Raw genomic sequence first — 21,253 nt, 5'->3', positions numbered from 1 at the left:
CTTATTGTCCAGCTTGATTTTGACCTCCTACGATTATTAGGTTACTTTGGCATCTGTAGATCGAAATCAAGATTAAGTAGATAAATAAAAAAGTCTAGTAGAGAAACAATCTTCTGTGACTTGGTCGACCTCTATTTTAGTATTGGCAAGCTATTTTAGCGCTATCAACTTTTGCAACTTGAACGGTAACATACATATTTCTACTGGACGTTCACCGCATTTAAATAATTACTTACCAAGTTCTTGGCTTTTACCGTCCTTCCACCCTGTTTTTATGTATTTTATAATGCTTTGCTGACAAATAATTACATTAATATTATAATTGGCCAGGCCAGACACGTTTTGTTCGGCTTATCGGAGACGGCCATTTCAGATATTAACGACTATATTATTATAATAACGCCAGTGTGAAGTTGTTAAGACACGTCCAGTCTGTTATTCGCTTTTTGATTTATTTGTTAGCATAATTATTAATATTATTATTATTATTTTTTAAATTGCCAACGAAAACGAATCGTTAATGACTACCGCTGAAATGATACTGACCTTCTCGCTCAGAGTGTGTAATGAGGTTTATTTTTTCAATGAAACTTCAATATTGGTCGATTGCTACCAACTCATATATATACATATTATAATAATATATAATAATACTATGCTCTCTTTGAAACTGGTTCGGTCCACAGTTCACTCGTATTGTCGACTGTATATTATCTTGTACAGGGTTATCCAAATAATTACTTGTAACAATGATTTCTTATTGAAATGGCTGTTCAAGATAAAACAAAGTTATCTGCCAATCAAATCCTTAATATATTTAATGATAAACGATTTAATACTTATAATCGTTATACTTTTTATGTTTAAAATACTTAGCTTAGAAATATTACTTTAATGGGTAAATGTTTTTGAACAACCTGTATATTATTGGAATTCTTTCGGTATAAATTAATATTATATGTTGATTTCGATCTAGATCTCGCATATTATACAGTATGTAATTTTCGGTTGTGAAACTATTCGATTCGATGGTGTAATTATTTTTTTTAGCAGTAGTTGTTAAAAAAAACAAGGAGCCGTCTGACCAGCTCGACAACAACATTGGATGGACTTGGAGGCTTTACAACGTACTTTAATAGATTAGATAAAACCAGATAGTGCACTCTGAAAAAATCAAAAAATGTAAACAAGACTTTTATACTCTCAGGCCAGTGTGACCAAAAAAATATTATTATCAATCACCTGTAACGCGTTATCACCATCAACAAGTATCTTTTATCAGTTTACTGTAATGGTGTGTACAATACTTTTTTTTTAGGCATCATAATTTGAACCTTCTGCGTTAAGAGTACACCAACCGAAAATCTTTGTTTGAAAATCTATTGTAGGCTTACAATGTAGAGTGCACTTTGTGGTTTTATCTGATCTGTGGTACTCTGATGCAACTGAAGACTTGTTTGCGGACCTAACCCATTAGCCCGACCAAAGCACAACAAAAATATGATACAAATTATGTTAATATTGTGTTTTTATTTTCTGTTGCTTACACAAATCGCTCGCATTACCCGCTGTTCGACAGAGTTAAGCCCAGCCCAGCACAGTATGTCCCCATCGAGTGAAATTGCTTTCATATTAAAAAAAATAAAAATACACGGGCTAAGCGGGTAAGCTCTAAAAAACGAATTGAGTTATTTCCATTGAAACAGCAGCGAGATTTAGCGCTATGTATAAAAAGCAACAATGCACAGCTGCTGTAAAACGATTATGTCTGGCCGGTGGATTTTCGTACGGTTGTTGGGTCGCAAGCTCTTAATATAATTAAAAAAAAAAAAAATCTTAACGTTACAATGTAATTTGTTAACATTCTGAAAAAAATAAAAACTACAATAAGTATGTGAAATTTATCGTTGGGCTCCATTCCATAACATTTATAACCCGCAGTAAACTTTATTTATTTTGGAAATTAAAAGTAAACACTAATTTATTCGTAATAATATTTTTCTTCGATAAAAAAAACCTTGTACCCATCTTGAGAGAAAATAAATATAAATATATCAATGGAAAAATGGTACGAGCACCACATGGACTTGTGCTATTTTTGATCCCACACAAGTTTTTGTCAAATTGTGTTTTGCTTCTAAGAATGTTAGATATTTTGTTTTCTTATTTTTATTTTTTTTTATTTTTCTATGAAACATAATATGAAAAAAAAAACAAAAACCCACTTGGTTAAGTAATGGCAGTTACTTTAGCTGAACGAATACCGACGGATGTAGTTTAAACTTCAAAGTTTTATTGCATTTCCTCTGGAAAGCACACACATTTGAGAAACTTTGTATAGTGTTGTGATATACAGAAGATAATATAAGCAGCGGTTGAAGAAAACATGTACACCTTACTAAAACTTTTTAATGAAACATTGTCCAATTCTGAGCTTGGAGAGTAATAATTTTACAAAATTTGATGTTTTTTTGAACCTAACCTAACCTCCCACTCCCTTAAAAAACTAAAATGAAAATATAATTTAACGATTTTATATTATTTTACAGCATAAATTGATTTATAATACAATTTAAATTAACGTTAAGAAAATGCAGATTTCTAAATTTAAATATATTTTTTCCTGGATTTTAATTGTTCTTTTTAAAAATAAATTTCCCATGAAAATTATTCACTACCATATCGAATCTCGGCCTTTTCTAAAAATTAAGAAACTTTGTACTCCTTAAGTTTTTAATAACAACAAATAAATCAATATTTTTTAGATCTTTAATGACTTGTATCATCAAAATGTTTTGAAATCGGACACCAAATTGGTAACACAAATGAAATTTCTAAAATATTGATTTTATTAGACGTGCTTCATGACACATGGCTGGTCGCTATACTTGTTCTAAGTATTTCTACTGAAAAACCTCAACATATCTGAACGATAAAAATCATACAGCTAACCGCTGAGTTATGAAAAAATGTACTTATAAATAATTATTGTATTGTCCAATTTTTTTTTTTTTTGGGAGAACAATTTAAATATTGCAAATGCTTTTTTTGCACCATCGAGGCCCCGAATATTTTTTATTTTAATTGGGCGTGACATTTACACTCATATTAAACTTAATAACGAATTTATGTTCAGCCTTGATACAAATTAAACGGTGGCCTCGAGGTCTAAACCCTCAAGATAAAAAAAAAACAAATTCTTAATATTAACAGTTTGACAACACTGGGGAGTAGGAGTTACTTTTGGTTTTGTTTATTATTCTATTGGCTCGAAATGATCGAAACTTTCATCGGCTAAACCAAATGTGAAAACTACTAAGGCCTCGCATATGTATCGGTGATTGGAAACATATTTTGAGTCAAGGTTCGGCGAGAGTACACAGCTGTCCGTGTATGGAAATCCTTACTTCAATTTATTATGAAATCAGGTCGTCATCCGTCAAATACACAAATCGATTGTTTGCACATCTTACCCGAAGATAGTTTTCTTACCACCGAGAAGTCGGGCCAATCGTTTAAACGATCAATCATTTTGTTTTAACATCGATTGACGATTATTATAATATATGTGTCATCAAATCTAATCAACGATTACAATATTAATTTTAAATACCTCTCCGTGGCCCGCACTAGGTCAGTTAGGTCGATTGCCTATCCACAATCAAACCGTGCACGGGCCGTGTATAAGAGTGACCAATATCTGTTGAATTTGCTGCAGCGACAAAATAATTAAAATCTTTATCAAACCGTGATCACCACACTCCTCGACGATGCCTTTTTTATTGCAACAAACAACGGCAGAGACCGGTAGAGATGTCGCCGAGTTCATTATACACTTGGGAAGGGGACAAAAGATAATAAGTAGGTACTCGACACAATCAACAGACAAGCACTCCACAAGAGACGTTAAATCTAAGTGTGTAATACCACGGCTGAAAGGACTGACAAACATTAAACAACAAACGAATTACTCGGCATAAAAGTGAACGTTAAAAGACACTAACCGTGTCTTGCATACAAAATAATTTATAAACCCAAGGTATACAAAAAAACGGCAACCGATTTTCGACGGGATTCCCGCCGTCAACCGAGGTACCCTGGCCATAGTTTGTGGACGGGCGGACGGTAACTACGATGGGGGTACCCCTGTTGCCGGCGGGAATCCCACGTGAATTCGGTTGCCGTTTTCGTGCACGCCTCGACCCAGCCATATGTTGTATGTTTTAAAATCAAAACTACACCGAAGGCAGCGCGGTCAGAGGTCATGGGCGTTAATTGGATTGAGTTTTCGTTTTGTGTTGAGTATTTTTTGTTAAATTTCCGGTCGTCACACCGATCTGTAGGAGACCGGCAATCTGTATGAGACCGCCGCACGACGTGGAAAAGTGAACGGTTGGCCGTGGAAAGGTCAGAATCCGATTCAAGGCTGTGCGTGTGTCATAACAGGTCTCGCTGGTGGCATGAGCTCGGTCGGTTTTCAAAATTCAGTATGTTTTCGCTTGGTTGGTCGACCTGATAATTAGATCTTCTAGATTCCGATGCATATTAGTGAATAGGCAAGAAATATTCGGGGTCTGCAGCGTGCCAGAGAAATTCAAAACCGGCCAGCCACCGTCAAGGCGCTTAGACATATTTCAAACGGGGAAAAAAACACATTTTCCCATTTACATTGTTGCAGTTTTGCCGGCTCGGATGCGGAAGAACGTCGGAATGTCGCACTGGTAGTTCGGCACGAACGAGCACGGTCGCCGTTGACCCGGCCTTGAGCGAGGGCTCTAATCGAGAAACCATTTGGTTCCCATTGGAAACCGTATTGACGAACAAGCTGGCGAACACCTTGAAATCACAATAGTTGTGGTAAAAATATCGAACCAGATAAGATAAACACAAAAAAAAGGATCCTTGTCGTCTTCTGCTACATTTGTTTATCGATTTCCAAGATTTTTAGATTGGCAATAAGTCACCGTTTCCAAAGACGCATAATATGCCTTATATCTTCACCAAGTTCTACACATTCCAGTAGTTTCAGCAATGGTTTTTTCCCTCAGATTTTAGTCTTAACCCAAAGCCGAGAAGGTATAACAATTTTATTTTTGGAGCTTTATAAAAGGTGAGGCTGAACTTGCCCAGCTTCGATTGTCCAGTAACCCTCCCAATAATAATCTATGCCATACCCCAACTACCCCATTGTGCCGGGGTGCGCTTTTGAGATGACATTATTATTTTATGATGTATACTAATCGACGGGACTTGTTGTGTTTTTTCAGGGATCCAAGATGGGGTACGGCTCCAAAGACGAAATTTGCGGCACTTTGGTCAAGTACAGCATGTTGGTGACCAACTTCATAATATTCGTGAGTACAACCGACTCGACTTAAGGTTTGTGTACGATAACCCGTACTTAATGGTACCTGCTGCCATTTTTTGTGTGTTAGATCGGCGGTATCGTGTTGGGCATCATTTCGTTGTACACGCTGTTCGACAAGTCGTTCATCAAAGAGCTGTTGGGGACCAACTTGTTTACCGGCGCAGTGTACATATTGATATCCACCGGGATCCTACTGTCGCTATTGTCGTTTCTTGGATGTGTCGGCGCGGCCAAAGAAGTGAAATGCATGCTGTTGGCGGTGAGCCACACTAAATATAATAACAATACAAACGTTATCATTTGAATATTATAACTATATTGTTTACTAATTTATTATCGACAAAAAAACTTACAGGACAAAACCATAGACATCTACTAATACTAGCCGATGCCGCATGTGCAATGTAGCCACAATCGATGTATAAACGTTATCAATATTTGGCTTTATTATGTTGTACAAAGTACTCAACGCAAGTTGATTGAAATAAAATACTACAAAAATGAACAATAAGTGTTCACAAAACGTCAAAAACGTGTCCACTTACGACTTAATTTTTTTTTAATTTTAACCGTTGTTGTTATATAGTGTGTTTGATAACGTTCATTTACCGGTTGTGCCTACATTGCATATGGCGTCGGCTTCACTGATAACGCGAAGGCGGTTATCTAGTATTAGTATATATATCTATCTATGGACAAAACAAGTTCAAGCTGATTTAAATGCCAGGATAGCCTGGTAACCTGGTAATTACCAGGTAACAGGTGTATTCTTTTAATAATATTATGTTCTATCTCGTTGGATTCGGTAGACCGCGCGTGTGTGTGTGTTTTTAATTTAAATTTAAATTTAACGTGTACATTGTTGTTTTTTTCTAGTACTTCATTATACTTTTCATTATCTTTGTCGTTATGCTGGTCGGCGGTATACTGTGCTACGTTTTCCGGCAGAGAGTGGAAACCACCATGGAACAAGAGATGCTCAGGACCATTAGATCCTACGGCGAGGACCGTGTGCTCACCCGTGCTTGGGACGACCTCCAGGAAGGCGTAAGACGGCCCTAGAGCCACGACAATAACAATAATAATAAACTTATATTATTGAAAATACAATTTAAAAAAAAAACCCATTGTCTTTGTGTTTCAGTTGCACTGCTGCGGCGTCACTGGCTACGACGACTGGCGCCAACACCGCATTGGAGGAAACATCCCTGACAGCTGCTGCCGCGAAGTTAACGGAAAGGTACCACTAATAACAATAATAATATGTCAAAAATAATGGCCTGACTGTATGACCACTATGTAACGGCAGCAGGTCCAAATTATAATAATGTGCAGTACCTAAAACCAAAAATATGATAAGGGTGTCCTGAGAAAAAAAAACGGCCGAGTTAACACATTTTTCGGTAACGGATAAGATATTATCTAAATCAATACTGTTTCCCAGACAAGTAAATTGTCAATTAAAAAAACGTGGGACACTTGCAATAGTTTGATCCGTTAGACTTGGACAAGATGTTAAAAAAAAAAATTATATATTTGATGTCTTACCCAATCAGACTTGACCGTTTCATAATGCACAATATTAGTTTACCCGGACTTGATCAAAGTTGAAATGTATATTTTTTCGTTTCACATACATTACATTTAATAACGGCTAATAATGAGTTAAGGTTATAATTATTTTTGGTAAGGTTTTTTTAACATTATTATGTATTTAACAATCTTTTTACTACTCTCTACCGTACAATGTAATTTTTTGCAAATACAAATTCATGCGACTAACCGTTGCTTATGATTATTCACATTATTCGTGCCTAAAAATTCAATTTGTATTAAAAAACAGTGTTATTTACAATTAAAAGTTGAACTATAAATTAAGAGCTTAATTTTGTTCTTTATTCAAACGCAAAACCGCTGACCTTTATATTTTGTAAAATTGTATTGCCATCTTAAAGTTAGATTTTGAAATACAAATTATTCTGTTCTCAATTAAACGATAAAACTGTTTTTGCAATTAAATCGGGTTTTCTTAATTTACTATTCTGGCGGTTAATCGTCAATCATACTTGAATAGCTTACAAGCTTTAAATACGAATTTCACCAACCTGAGGACCAAAGGTGTTATTTTTTCACATTTAAAACTAGATTCTTATTTTTGAAATTTCCTTTTTCGAAATGACTAGGCGGCATTTCAACTGGAATTCGCCAGTTCCCGTTTGCACGAACTAATAATAATGATAACCAAATATCAAATATCATCGTGTGTGCCTAATATATTTGATGGAATGCCATGACAGTCATGACAGCGGTCAGTGCCAAAAAAACAACAACACAATACTCAAGTGTGCATTTTGATTTTTTTTAGAAACAACCTTGCACTTTGAATTTCCAAGCCAGCCAACAGATTTACACATCCGGATGCTTGAACGTGACCACTACTTTCATGAAGCAACACGCCAACACCGTGGGAACAGTCGGCATAGCCGTGTCTCTCTTTTTGGTAAAAATGTTTTAAGAAAAAAAAAAAAATATATGCATTCAAATAAAAAATTATACACTATAACTTATCCGCGCTTAAGCCGGTCGTTTTGCATAATTCTCTCAACGTTACTGACGGATTGCCAAGAGGATTACACGTCTTGATCTTCTTGCTGTCAAAGTTCACATTAAAAAAAAAAAAACATTTTTCACTCGCCAAATTTGTCGTTCACAAACGTTGCATATATATATGGATCTTACATTTAATATTCACTTGGCAATCATTAAAAATGTGCAAAAATTAAAGTAGTCAATAAAACGTTGAAAAAATGTATGTGTATAATATATTATTGTAATAATATGATTTTTATATTGTAATTAGGTGCCCATTTTAATTATACCTATTATTAAATTGATATTGTCTGTATTTTTTTCTAGCTATTCGGATTGGCTCTTTCATGTGCTCTGTTCATGCTGATCGTTTAAATCAACACCTGCACAACAACATCATCAGGCGGCCATCAGAAAGATCAAAATTAAACAAAAAAAGTTCTAGTTTACCAATATCATCCGTTCACTAATAACTTAACAACACACATCTCAGCTGTACAATAGAAAAATATAATACTCCAATAATATCACACTTACAGTATTCATACAGTAATATACAAGCAAAAAAAGTAATAATAATAACTATTTACCATATTAATTATTCATCCTCTTCGGTCAGTCATGCTAACTAAAACAAAAAATGTCCGTTAGACAAAAAAAGCTGTCCATCTTGCTTAAAAAAACAACAAAAATATCAAAAAGGACTCGCCTCATTTACAATAACGTACAACGTGGGTTTTCGAAAAATACCGTAAATGGTAATTTAAAACATAAAAAAAAAAAAAAAACTCTATTGATAGGGTAAAAATTTGATACACCTAATTATAAAATACAATTTCCGGTAAAAAAAAATCACATTTAAAACGGCGAAACAAACACTAATTTCGATTTTCTTTAAATAAATAAATATAACAAACGCTAAAAACACAACACACAACAATATATATATATAATTAATAAAAGTATAAATAAAAAATATTTGCCATAGTTTCAGTTTCAATTAATAAATCATTTGTTAATAAACAAAAACAAATTACAAATCCGTTAAAACGTTTTTTGGGAATATCAAATTGGGTTTTAAACCTCCCTTTTTACTTATTAAAATATATTCACCTATTTGCTTATTTCTCACGGCTGGGGTTTCCCATTGTGTTAGTTTAGATCATTTTCCAGCGCACGTTACACGATCTCCGCTTTAAATCAAAAACAGTATTATGTTAGGCTATTTTAGAAATTATATAAAAATTAAACTTTAATATTAAAAGTCAATGCGTTGAGTGCAACAGCGACGCAGCTAACTTACAGAAACTATTTACAGGATGTACTATCACTTTAAAGATTTTCATTAATCACTAAAATAGTTCAATATAGATTAACCGAAGTGCTGAAATCTATTGAAAAACAACTAAAAACCAAGATATTTTCAATTCCAAATAAACAAATACTTTAATAAATAATAGACTTTGTCAAGTCTTAAGTGCAATTATTATGTGCATTCTTCAATTCGACTGTTGCCCTCACAGCCTCACTATTTAGCTTAGAGTTTGTGTGCTTTTAAATTTAACACTTTTATCATATTTATTAATATATTTTATAAATTTTTATTCGTATCAGTTCGTGTAACAATGACAATTTATTATTGCACTTATAAAAAATTTATGAAGCACCAATTTTAATTTTAAAAAAATCTAAATAAGAATGCTTTTTTTTTTAAAAAGCATTTAAAAAGTACATCATTCAATGATAACACATAATTTTAATAAAGCACATTTGCAAGCATTTAAATAATATTTAGTTCAATAATAACGCACATAATTAATAGTAATAAATAATAATGCACAATTTCAATTTTAAAAAAACACTTGTAATTCATAAAAACCTTCTTACAAAACAAGCTTTTTGATTAAATATATTAAAAAAAAATAATCTTTTTTGCTTTATTAGATAAAATTAATATAGTCTGCTAGATTTCAGGATTTGTGTGTCTTTTAATATTTATTAATTATTATCAAATATTATTATTCATAATATATTTAAACATAGAGCAGACATTTTATTATTCATACATATATAATAAATTAATCTTGAGATAGTTGAAATATAATAATATACTACTTTAATATATTATTCACTTAGCAATTCAAACGATTAATTCGCTTTTCTAGGATTACCTTGTATTTTTTATTTTATATAATATTATCGTTTAAGTATTTATTTTATTGGATCTTGCCAAAGTTCTTTTTGCTATGTTTATTTTTTTTTTAATATTATTTATTTATGCTATTTTTTTTTTTTAAAACATGAAACACGTGGTCGGAGTGTTGCTAAAGTTTACCATAATATTATTATTTTAATTTATGCGCGTTTTGTCGTGTCTTATATTTATTTATTATAATAATTATTATTTTTTTTTTTTGTAACACTTAAGTCTCATTTTGTTTAACGGTTTTGTTTTGTGCGCTCTGAAAAGAAAAACAACAACTGTTTTAAAAAAATAAATCATCCTACACGTTTCGTTACCATATTTTATAAAATAAGATTATCATTGTATTTTTTTTTTTACTTCACCTTACACACCTTTTAATTATTATTATATTGTCTTTTTTTTTTTTTTGAGTCGCTTTAATTTATTGTGTTTTGCGTGGCCACGATGAAATATTATATTTAAATGATTTATGATATAAATAATGTTTTGTGGTGCATAACATGAAAATTATATTATATTAAATCGTGTCGCGCAAACAACTGAGTCTTATAAAGTGTAATAATATTTAGATTGATAGTTTTACTTATTATTAGTAATATTTATTATATTATATAAGATTTAGTTAGCCGAAACAATCGGTCGAACCGCATAAAATGTTAGTCATAGTATTAAGTCTTTTTATCTATTAAAGTAGTAATCATATTATAAAATGCTTATAATAAAAATTATTATCGTCATTATTGTACTTAATAATATAATGTAATAGTGTCATTTAGGTATAATATTAATAGACGAGTAGTTGTGACAAAATAAAATTGTAGTTTTGAAAAAATAAAAAATTATTATACTTGGAGAAAAAAAGTCCTGGTTTTTTTTTATTTACCTTATCTGACATACTACTATAAAACTATTTTAGTTTACACAAGTGTAATAAAAAACCTTGGGAGAATTTAAATAATACATTTTTATTTAATTAAAAATTCATACTTCAAACATACATAAAACTCAAATAATCAACACAATTGTATGTGCATTTAAATATATAAATCCAAATAACCGTTTAAAAAAAAAATCCATTTTCAACTAGTTTAGTTAATAAAATATACAAAATTTGGAAAATAATAAAAACGAACCAATTACTTAAATAAAATCTCCAATAATAAAATAGAAGTTAAATGTTCATTTACAAAAACATATTTCCTTAAATATGTAATTTGTATGTACAAAAAAACAAGATTATACCTTATCGAAAAAGAATGTGTAAATATTTATTACAGAAATTATTGAATTAAAAAATTATTCAAATGAATCAAGTCAAAGTAATGATAAAACAAAAATGTAATTAGTTTTTAAGTAAACATATTTTAAATAACTGTTTTTAGACAAATTATTGCAAAAAAATAATTATCCATCCAAAGAAACACTTTTGTGAAATCGCAAACAATTTAGGAAAAGTGTCTGAATAAATTATTTTTCTTTTTTCTTTCGGTGTAACGTCTTATTTCCCCAACTTGTAAACGGATTAATGCTTCGTCATAAATCCGGTTTACGGTCTAAGCGATTTTTTTTTTGATTTTTTTTTCCCTCTCCAAAATTAGTCGTATCAGTTGGTTCAGGGAAACGAAATGGCTATTCATTAAGGCGCAAAGGATAGGCAATAAATTGTCGTGAATGGGAAACCTTTGTAAAAATGCGAAATACTTTAAGTGCCAACTAGTTTTGGTGGGTTATTCTAGTTACAAGACTTGTATAGTTCTATTTTCTCTATTCGCCAAGGTGAAATATTGATAAAAAATAACTTTGATTTATAGACAACGAAAGCGTGAGTGCACACTGACGGCACTGTTATGGGTTTTTTTATTCTTACCAAAGGGGAGAGAAGATCAGCGTCTTCCTTTTGCAACTGTAATAACGGGCGTTAAGTTGTCTGGCAACTTGGAAGACAGTTTTGATTTGTGGGTCTGAGTGTACAGAGTTAATAGTTAGACACGCAGAGAGGAGCGTTTGTTAAAAGGCAAAAGTATTTTGTTTTATGACACTTGTAGTTTGTTTAGGTTAGAGTGTTTTGCAGAGCCCTCCCCCCCCCCACAGTTGTATTCCATCAGAGGTCCACAGAGGTTTGAGTTTAGAGTGTGTACAAACTGAGTTTTGTATGTAGTGATATTTTATATGAAGTGATCGTTTTGATTTATAGCGTAGGAAACGTTTAAGTATTTTGCAAGCGGTAGTTCAGTTTCAGTTTGGTGGAGTGGATGTGATGAGTCCAAGTAAGTTTAGTCCTCGTTAAGTTACAGGTTGTGACCTAAATCATGACAGAAAAATTAGGAAAATATGCAAACCGCTATATTTACCATGGAAAATACAAATATTTAGAATATAATCTTCTATGTTGTAAAAAATTTACCTTAAACTATTTTAAGAATTTTATAAAAATGTTTTGTGTATAAATGCAAATTTAAAATGTCTGAATTTGTTCTGAGAACAGTTCTGCATTAAACAAAAAAAACATATGTATTTGAAATAAATGTTAGAAAATGTTTCTAACGTACAAAACACAAAGAAAATAACTTAAAACGCATTTTTTTTTTCAATTTTGAGATAACTAACCAGACTTTGATTCAGCAAAACCTTAAAAAGATATAATGTAATTTTGATGCAGAGTTTCTTAGTTTAAATGTATAATATTTTATTTGCTCATTTAGATTTCTATAATAGTTTTTTAAAACTGCAACTCTCTGATTCTTATACTGTGTCACATTGACAACCTGTTGAAGAGTTCACTTTAATGAACATTCTGTTCATATTATTGTCTATCAGTTATCAATCAAAGTACTGTGGTTGTCGCATTAAGTTTTTAAGTGTCAAAAACATTATCTAACAGACTGTAACCATGTAAACGAATGCGCATAGATATCAAACAAAATTTTAAGCTGTAAGGTGTATCAAAAACTATTATAGTTATATTTAAATTTTATACTTGGCATTTTTACCTTTAAATATTTATACTTTTCAATAATCATACGTTAGAATATTTCCAATGCATTAAGTTTCAAAGTATTTTCATCATAAAACGCACACCTAATAAGTTGACATTACAACGGATTTATAATATCAAATTATTAGTTTTTATAGTTTACAATAGAAATAGAAATAATAGAGTATTTAGATAAAAAAAAATGTAATAGATGAAGATGACTTATGGGATATGGCATAGGCTAAACGGGTAAAAAAGTATACACATTCGCCAATTATGATAGAGGAAGAGCTAAGTTTTAAATTGTACTTTTTTTTTGGATTTTTATATATGGTCACCATAGTCATAGCCCACCTATTCGATAGCTAAGACTCTTGAAAGTTCTAAAGGTTTAAAAAAAATGCACTATACAATATGATCTATGCGGTGATATTATTTTGTCATTGTCTATTGATAAAAAGTCAACGAGATCAGGTTGTGTGTTTCTTCGGAACATAATTATTAGGTATTTGTGGACTTAGATCTTGAACGACGTCTAAGAAACCATACAAGTTCAATCAAAAATACAATTGGTTTAATAAAATAATGTACAATGAATCGGTTGTCATTTTTTCTCCTGGAATAGGCCTTCCTAATCTACTTGGTATTTTATTCACATAAGTTTCGTAGTAACTTTATTGTTGATTTGTTATGTTTATATTTTCATTCCTTCCGCGCTATGTCGTTAAGATGTTGATTTTAAGTATTCCTAGTGTCGTTAAACACATAATGTAAATAAAACAAAATATTAAAATATAATAGTTCGGGAATCAGTATCAGAGTACCAGATCGGTAAGAAACGATGTACTAAAGTGATACTTTGTTTTATTTTAAAGTTTGGCAGACAATACATTTTTGTAAGAAAGTGTGAATTCCACAATGATGTAAAGTACGTTGGATACTGATTAAGAGAGATGAGTAAAAACTGAGAATGTTGAGATAAATATGTGTAGGGTGGACAATTTGGAATAATTTTAGAGGAAGAGATAGTGGAAATAGTAGAGAAAACTTTGAGATGGTTTTGGCATATAGAACGAAGAAAAGAAAAGGTAAATCGAGTAAGAGAGGTGTAGAAGTACAGTAAGACCGAAAAAGAAGTGAGTGAATGAGTTGGAAGCACAGGATTTGGCTGACCTGCTCCTTTTGCATTGGAAGTTTTTTCGTCCACAGTTCATACCTAAGATATTACTTTCCAGACCTGATATGACTGTAACATGTTGATGGTGAATTTTAGGTTCGATCGCCAACATCTAAGACGCCATGTCGTTCACATTCAATGCGTTAATGTGGAAAAGCATCCAAATCAGGAAATGTTACTGGAAGACCACCGCGATCGAGTTGTTGATGCCCATCGTGCTGTTCGCATTTCTGTTTAGCGTTCACAAGTACAGCTCCAACATTCAGTCCTCGTCGACGACGTTCGTCAACGAATCTATCATCGGGCCTACGCCCGAATCCATGTTGCCTTTGTCCAGAAATTCTTACATAGTCTACACGCCTCCGGTGGAAGCGACGCATGCAATCATGGACTTGGTGGAGGAAAAGCTCCAGTTAAACAAGGGAATCGAATTCACCGGCAGCGAAGAGGAGATGATCGTCATGCTCAGAGATCACTTCGACAACCGACGCCGAGCCGAAGACGGCACGTTGGGCTTCGGACTGGTTTTCGCCAAGCACACCAACAAAGGTGACTTTAAGTACGAGTACACGATCCGACCCACGGACTCGGCGCCCACCAAGCAGCTGTATCCGACCACCGAGATGCCGGGTCCCATGAACAACCAGGAAACGTACGCCAAGGGTTTCCTGGCCCTTCAGCTGGCTGTGGACAAGGCTTTGGTCGAAATCAGCGTGTCGGATGCGGCCAACAAAGAACTGAACAACTACCGGCTGAACATCGGCCCGTATCCGTACAAGAAGTTAGCGATGAGCACCACCACGTTCAATCAAAAGATTTTCCGCTGGCTGATGGAGCTGATGACGTTTATAAGTTTTCTCATCACTAGTCTCAACACCATCAGGTGGGTAACCGAAGAGAAGAGCTCGGGAGCCAACGAGTTCTTGAAAGTGATGGGCCTCGAGCCGAACACCATACGCATCGGCTGGCTACTGCACAACGTCCTCGGCATGTGCCTGCCCATAACGTGCATCACGTGGTACTGCTGTTACGCGCAGACCATGGACAAAACGAAAATATTCAACTACACGAGTCCCCCGCTATTCTGGGCGTTTCTTATGATGTACCTGATAGCCGTATCGTTTTACTCGTTTGCAGTCAGCACCTTCTTTTACAGGCCGTCGTTGGCTATGTTTTTCGGCGTGGTCCTGTGGTGCATCATGTTCGGTGTCACCTGGTGGATCCCGAAAATCTGTTACGGCCTTAGATTATCCGCGATGCTGCTGCCCACCGTGGCCATGTCTAACGGGTACTTGGTCATCACTTCCATGGAAATCCAGGGCCGGGGAGTCCGCATGTCCAACCTATCCTCTACGGGCCGCGGCGACGTCGAGTTCTCATTCGGTTTCGTCATGTTCATGTTGTTCTTTGACTCGATAGTACTTGGAGTCATCGCCTGGTATGTGGAAGCCATCAGACCGGGCAAGTACGGCATCGCCAAACCGCTGAACTTCCCATGCGTAAAGTCCGATGCCGTGAGAGATTCCAACATTGACGAAACGACAACGGACACGTCGCAGCCGAACAAACCGACCACAGGAAAGAGGGACAAACTGTTCGAAAAAGTACCGGACAGTTGGGAATTGGGCATGAGCGCCCGAAGTGTGCACAAACGCTTCGGCAAGATCGAAGTCGTCAGCGGAGTGGACTTGGAACTTTACAAAGGGAAAATCACCGCTCTGCTGGGACACAACGGATCCGGCAAGACCACTACCATGTTAATCATGACCGGTTAGTGGTACCGAATAGTAGGTTTGACCGGACAGTATGAGATCAATGTTCATCTGACTTCGTGTCCAATGTTCTTAGGCCACAACCTATCTATAATTGTATTTGTTTTAATCCAATTAATTGGCACAGGACAGTTGTCGCCTAATCGCGGAGTGATCCAAGCAAACGGCACGAACATCAACCGAAATTTGCCGAAATTTAGAAAGAACATTGGAGTGTGCCCGCAAAGGAATCTGTTGTTACCGTATTTGTCGATCATTGATCATTTGGTGTTTTACGGAATGGTAAGCGTACGACGGTTCGGCATTTGGCTTTTATGTTTTAGTTACAGTCGCGTTTCAGCTGAAAGGAATGCCTAAAGAAGACGCCATAGTCAAAGGCCATGAGATGCTAGATAAATTTAAAATCACCAACAACCCAAACGAAGTAGTCAGACACCTTTCGGACGGTGTCAAGAGGAAATTGTCCGTGGCCATAGCTTTAATAGGCGATCCCCAGGTAACCTGTAACTGTTTACTACCGATATGACTGTGATCTCGGTTTTCGTTTCTTAGATCATTATACTCGACGAACCCACGACTGGTATGGATCCCGAATCACGGCGATTGGTATGGGACATGCTCTTGGTAAATCTATTTGCCAGCACTTAGTATCCATTTGGATTTGACCAATTTTTTTTTTCGCAGACAATCCGAACAACCAAAACGATTCTGATCACCACGCACTACATGGAAGAGGCCGATTTGCTGGGCGACAGAATCGCCATAATGGATAACGGCAAGATAAAATGTTGCGGTTCGGCGATATTTTTGAAAAACGCTTATGGTAATAATAATAAGTGGCCATGTCCACCAGAACACACAAAATGTTTATTTGGGGGTTTTTCCTTGAACAGGTACCGGATATTACTTGACAGTTTTAAAACGAAAAACGTGCGACACCAACGATAAACTAATCGAAGACGTCAAAAGAATCGTGCCGGAAGCGGAAGTGATAAACTCTTTTGGCTCCAAAGTGGTTTTCAACTTGCCCAAGGAAAGTTCCAAAGATTTTACCGCGCTGCTCCGGACGCTGGAACAAAAAAAGGAAGAATATTGTATCATCAGCATGGGAGTATCTTCGACGACCATGGAAGACGTTTATCTGAGGTAATTGCGTTGATTTATTTTGCGTGTACAATATTGTTAACTTAGAATCATACACTTCCGTTTCAGTTCATATTCGAAGCGGAAAAGTATAGACGGAGAGTCGTCGATATCGACAAACGAGAGCGTCGAACAGAGTAATTTTTGTTTATTTTGGCGTTTCGAAAAACCGCATTAATTTTCAATTTAAAAATATTATCTTGTCCTTTTCCAGTGACAGAAAAAAAACCTCTGGACAAATTCCATATGTGTTTAAACCAATTCGTGGTGATGATGATAAAAAAAATGCTTTACACCAAAAGGAGATGGCTGTTACTATTGTGTTTTGTAAGGGTTGTCCATCCCGTGATTGTCCTGTGGATCACAACGATAACAAACAATTGTGCTTTCAGGGTTTTTTGACCGTGATTTTGTGCGTTTTATCTGTACTGATGAACTATATTATATTGGACACTAAACCGCCGTACCCGTTGAAGATGGAACTGAAGAATTACCGAGAAAGCCTCGTCCACTTCCGGCGATTGGGCAACACCACCGAACACAATCTTATATCCCGATTTCTAGGCATTTCTAAGCAACACCAAGCGAAAGAATTCGATATCTTGACCCAAACAAACTTGACCTCCGGTAAAGAGCACATTAGTCGAGCGCCTATGTGTGTTTTTGGATATTTCTGATACCGTGTGTAACTTGTGTGCGCAGATCTTCTGATTTTCTGCCAAAAAAATGAATTCAAGTACAGAACGAATCTCATACTGGCCGGCGAATTTGAGGACTACAACACTACCATTTTGTACAACACTATAAGTTACCACGCTTCGCCAATAGCGATAAACATGTACAGCAACGCGCTGTTGCAAAAACTAACTGGCGTCGAGGACGCTTGGATCTCTACCACAAACGAACCGATCAATTTCCACGAGGTACACGGTTGTAGTAGTAAGACAATTTGAGGAGGTCGAATAGACAGAATTTCCTTCTCTTGGATCCGATCATCTCACTCACTGATTGTTGTTTCAGGCTTTTTGCGATTACGATGGTATTTCTCTGAAGCTGACAGTAGTTCCCGTTTATATCTTCTTGTTCGCATCGAGCTTCCTGTTTTTGTCCAGTCAGTTCATTGCCCTGCCACTGGAAGAGCGGGTGAGCGGCATAAAGCAGTTGCAGTTGATGACTAAACTGTCCCCAATGGTGTACTGGTCAACGTGCTTCATTTGGGACTATTTGTGCTACTCGATTATTGCTGTAATCACTCTGGCGGTGGTGTATCAATACGACCGGTACGGCATACTCACTAATCCCAAAGAAATTGGTAAGTTAGCAATAAATAAGTATTAGACAATAATAAGTAATAAATATTAGACAAGGCAACTGATAATCTGTATTGAAACGGGGCTTTGTTTTTACATTTCAGTTGTTTTTATAACGTTGTTGCTCGTGTACGGATTCAGTTCAATATTTTACGTGTACCTTTACAGCTACTTTGGCAAATCGTTGGTCAGCTCTATCACTATATTCATAACAATTAACTTCGCTTTGGGTAATCGCCATATTTTTATTTGTTCATAATAACAAACTGTGTGTTGTGTAGTGAGGCTTGCATTTGTTTGGTGCTCGCAGGATTGATGGTCAATATGTTAGTGTTACTGTTCAAAGCAACACTGTCCGACCATTGGAAGACGATACGACTGTTAGTGTTGCTAATACCGAATTTTTCTTTTTCGCTGTGTATCGCCGAGTTTGTGACCATTACTTGGTTGAGATACAAGTGCATGATTTGCCAAGATCCGTTCTTCTTGAGACACTCGTGCGACGGTGTTGGTCAGTGAGTGGCCAGACGATTGTCGACAAAACCTATATGTATTTTTTATTACGGTGGTTATTCTAATTTCACTGCATTTTTTTTTAGGTGTCAGAAGGATCATGTATTTTGTTTATGCTAACGAAGATAACCCCAATGGACTGCTGGAAGAGTTTTATTGTATGATCGCTGGTGGTGTCATCTCCATGATTATCATCATGTTGGCAGAGTACAAAGTGTTCTCGGCGATTCATGCGATTTTTGAAAACCTATCTGTCGGAAAAGGAGGTCAAAAAGAAAGCACAAAGGACTCGGAGGTCCAAGCGGAGAAAAGCCGGGTCAAAGCCGCCATGAAGAAAGACAGTGGTGTGTGCAAATTTATGCTATCAACTTCACGGATTGTGTGTGGAAATTGAGGAGCTAATGTAGCTAAAACGAAATGTCAGGACTTGTGAGGAGATAAAGAGAAGATTGCAGACTAGAGGATAAGAGTGATTGTTGTACGTGTTTGAGTGGATGCTATTCCTTCAATTATGTGTAACCCAGTTAGGGATAGCGACCGAATTGACGACTAACGGTTTGTTTAGAAGAATCGTGGGAAACACCGCCACCGCCTTTGATTGTTAGCAACTTGACAAAAAAATACAGTATATCGTTTACTGCAATTCGGGGTGTCAGTTTTATAGTTGATAACGGCGAATGCTTCGGTTTGCTCGGCACGAACGGTGCTGGCAAGTCAACCGCATTTCGAATATTGACTGGCGAGACTTTCCCATCAGACGGAGACGCCGTCATCCATGTGAATGGCAAAAAATACAAGCTCAACTCATTTTACAGTAACGTAAGTGAAAACTCGATTGGATAATATGGTCAGACAGTACTTGTGTATGATTTGTCTTTTTCTCAGTACCTTAACATGATCGGGTACTGTCCACAATCCGAGGCGATCAACAGTTGGCTTACGGCCAAAGAGACGCTCACGATGATGGCTTTATTGAGAGGATTGCCCGTTCGAGACGCCAAGGCGGAAACGGACATGTGGATTAGACGATTAGGTGTTTGTAACCAATCACTTTCGTTGTATCACAGGCGATACAACGGCATGCTAACCGTATATAACGTTGATTTTATTCAGATTTAGAAGAGTACAAAGATAGACTCGCCGACACGTACAACAATGGCAACAAGAGGAAGCTAAACGTCGGCATGGCGTTGATCGGAGACCCTCCTGTTGTCTTTCTGGACGAGCCCACCAGTGGAGTAGATCCCACAACGAAACGCAATTTATGGAGAATATTGGCAGGAAAGCGAAGGACCGGTCAAGCTTTCGTGCTTACGTCTCACAGGTGGTCAATTGAAGATATTATACTCATACTTACATGCAGTGAAGGGTTAACGTCTAACATGCCTTTTTACCCTATGGTTGGTTGCTTTAGTATGGAAGAATGCGAAGCGCTATGCGATAGGCTGACCATAGTGGTGAACGGCGAGATGAAATGCATTGGGGACGTGGAATACTTGAAAACCAAATACGGTCAGGGATACACGGTCATAGTAAAATTGACGGAAATCAGTGACCTGAACTTGAGCGAACTCGAAACGAAAGTGCTGGCGCAATACTCGCCGAAAATCATTTTAAAAGACAAACACATCGTAGGGGTTTCAATCATTTTTTTTTTGTATTTTGCTGAACACAATACATCTTTCTCTATAATGTCTGCCGGACCTTTGCGTTTCAGGGTTTGTTGCATTATCACATTTCCGACAGTGCAGTAAAGTTGTCCGAAATCTTCGGTTTCATGGACAGTGTCAAAGAGAATTTTGTGGGCGTCGAGGATTACACCATCAGCGACACGTCCCTTGAACAAGTGTTTATGTCGATCGCCAAAGGAAAGGCCATTGCCAGTCGAGACCTATGAGAAACGTCAGTTTTTTTACTGCTCATTATATTATTTATTTTTATTTTTTTAATATTGAAACTTTTCAACGAAATCGTGCCAACATTTTTAATTATTACCTCCACCCCATTAAGCGTATTCATTATAAAAGGAAAAATTATGTTTTCATGTTAAGTAAAAATGTACAATATCCAATTTAAATATAGCTTAGAAAATGTTTTTTTTTAACTATGTCCATTGTACATGTTATGTTATATTTTTCTGTATACTTGGATACATTTCAGAAACGGTATTGATTTATGCACATTGACGTTGTATACTGCTG

At 35.6% G+C, this 21,253-nt stretch overlaps 2 protein-coding genes across 3 annotated transcripts in view; both read left to right on the top strand.

Annotated features, from left to right (window-relative positions):
• The window catches only part of LOC126839518 (CD151 antigen-like), a 44,256-nt gene extending 34,429 nt beyond the window's left edge, over positions 1-9,827 (top strand). For both annotated transcript variants that reach the window (XM_050574861.1, XM_050574862.1), the window contains 6 exons: positions 5,268-5,354; positions 5,436-5,627; positions 6,245-6,415; positions 6,513-6,608; positions 7,734-7,868; positions 8,285-9,827. In XM_050574861.1, coding sequence (XP_050430818.1) covers positions 5,268-5,354; positions 5,436-5,627; positions 6,245-6,415; positions 6,513-6,608; positions 7,734-7,868; positions 8,285-8,332 — 729 coding nt within the window. In that variant the 3' untranslated portion in view covers positions 8,333-9,827. The remainder of the gene's footprint in view (positions 1-5,267; positions 5,355-5,435; positions 5,628-6,244; positions 6,416-6,512; positions 6,609-7,733; positions 7,869-8,284) is intronic.
• Positions 9,828-14,436: 4,609 nt separating this feature from the next.
• On the top strand, positions 14,437-21,253 carry LOC126839561 (phospholipid-transporting ATPase ABCA1-like). The gene is given in 19 exon segments (XM_050574924.1): positions 14,437-16,084; positions 16,214-16,368; positions 16,427-16,582; positions 16,639-16,710; positions 16,771-16,909; positions 16,980-17,232; positions 17,299-17,366; positions 17,444-17,556; positions 17,622-17,856; positions 17,932-18,152; positions 18,250-18,541; positions 18,850-19,050; positions 19,139-19,396; positions 19,618-19,829; positions 19,905-20,091; positions 20,172-20,376; positions 20,467-20,683; positions 20,770-20,954; positions 21,213-21,253. Coding segments are annotated over 18 exon segments (4,812 nt in total). The 3' UTR covers positions 20,950-20,954; positions 21,213-21,253.

This window comes from Adelges cooleyi, unplaced genomic scaffold (assembly GCF_023614345.1).
Source record: "Adelges cooleyi isolate 19-005CV unplaced genomic scaffold, UGA_ACOO_1.1 ACOO_flye_CR_arks_rails_tigmint_CR_PRNA_306, whole genome shotgun sequence".
Taxonomy (NCBI): Eukaryota; Metazoa; Arthropoda; class Insecta; order Hemiptera; family Adelgidae; genus Adelges; species Adelges cooleyi.
The sequence above is the reverse complement of the archived record's forward strand: the minus strand, read 5'-3'. Positions and strand labels throughout refer to the sequence as shown.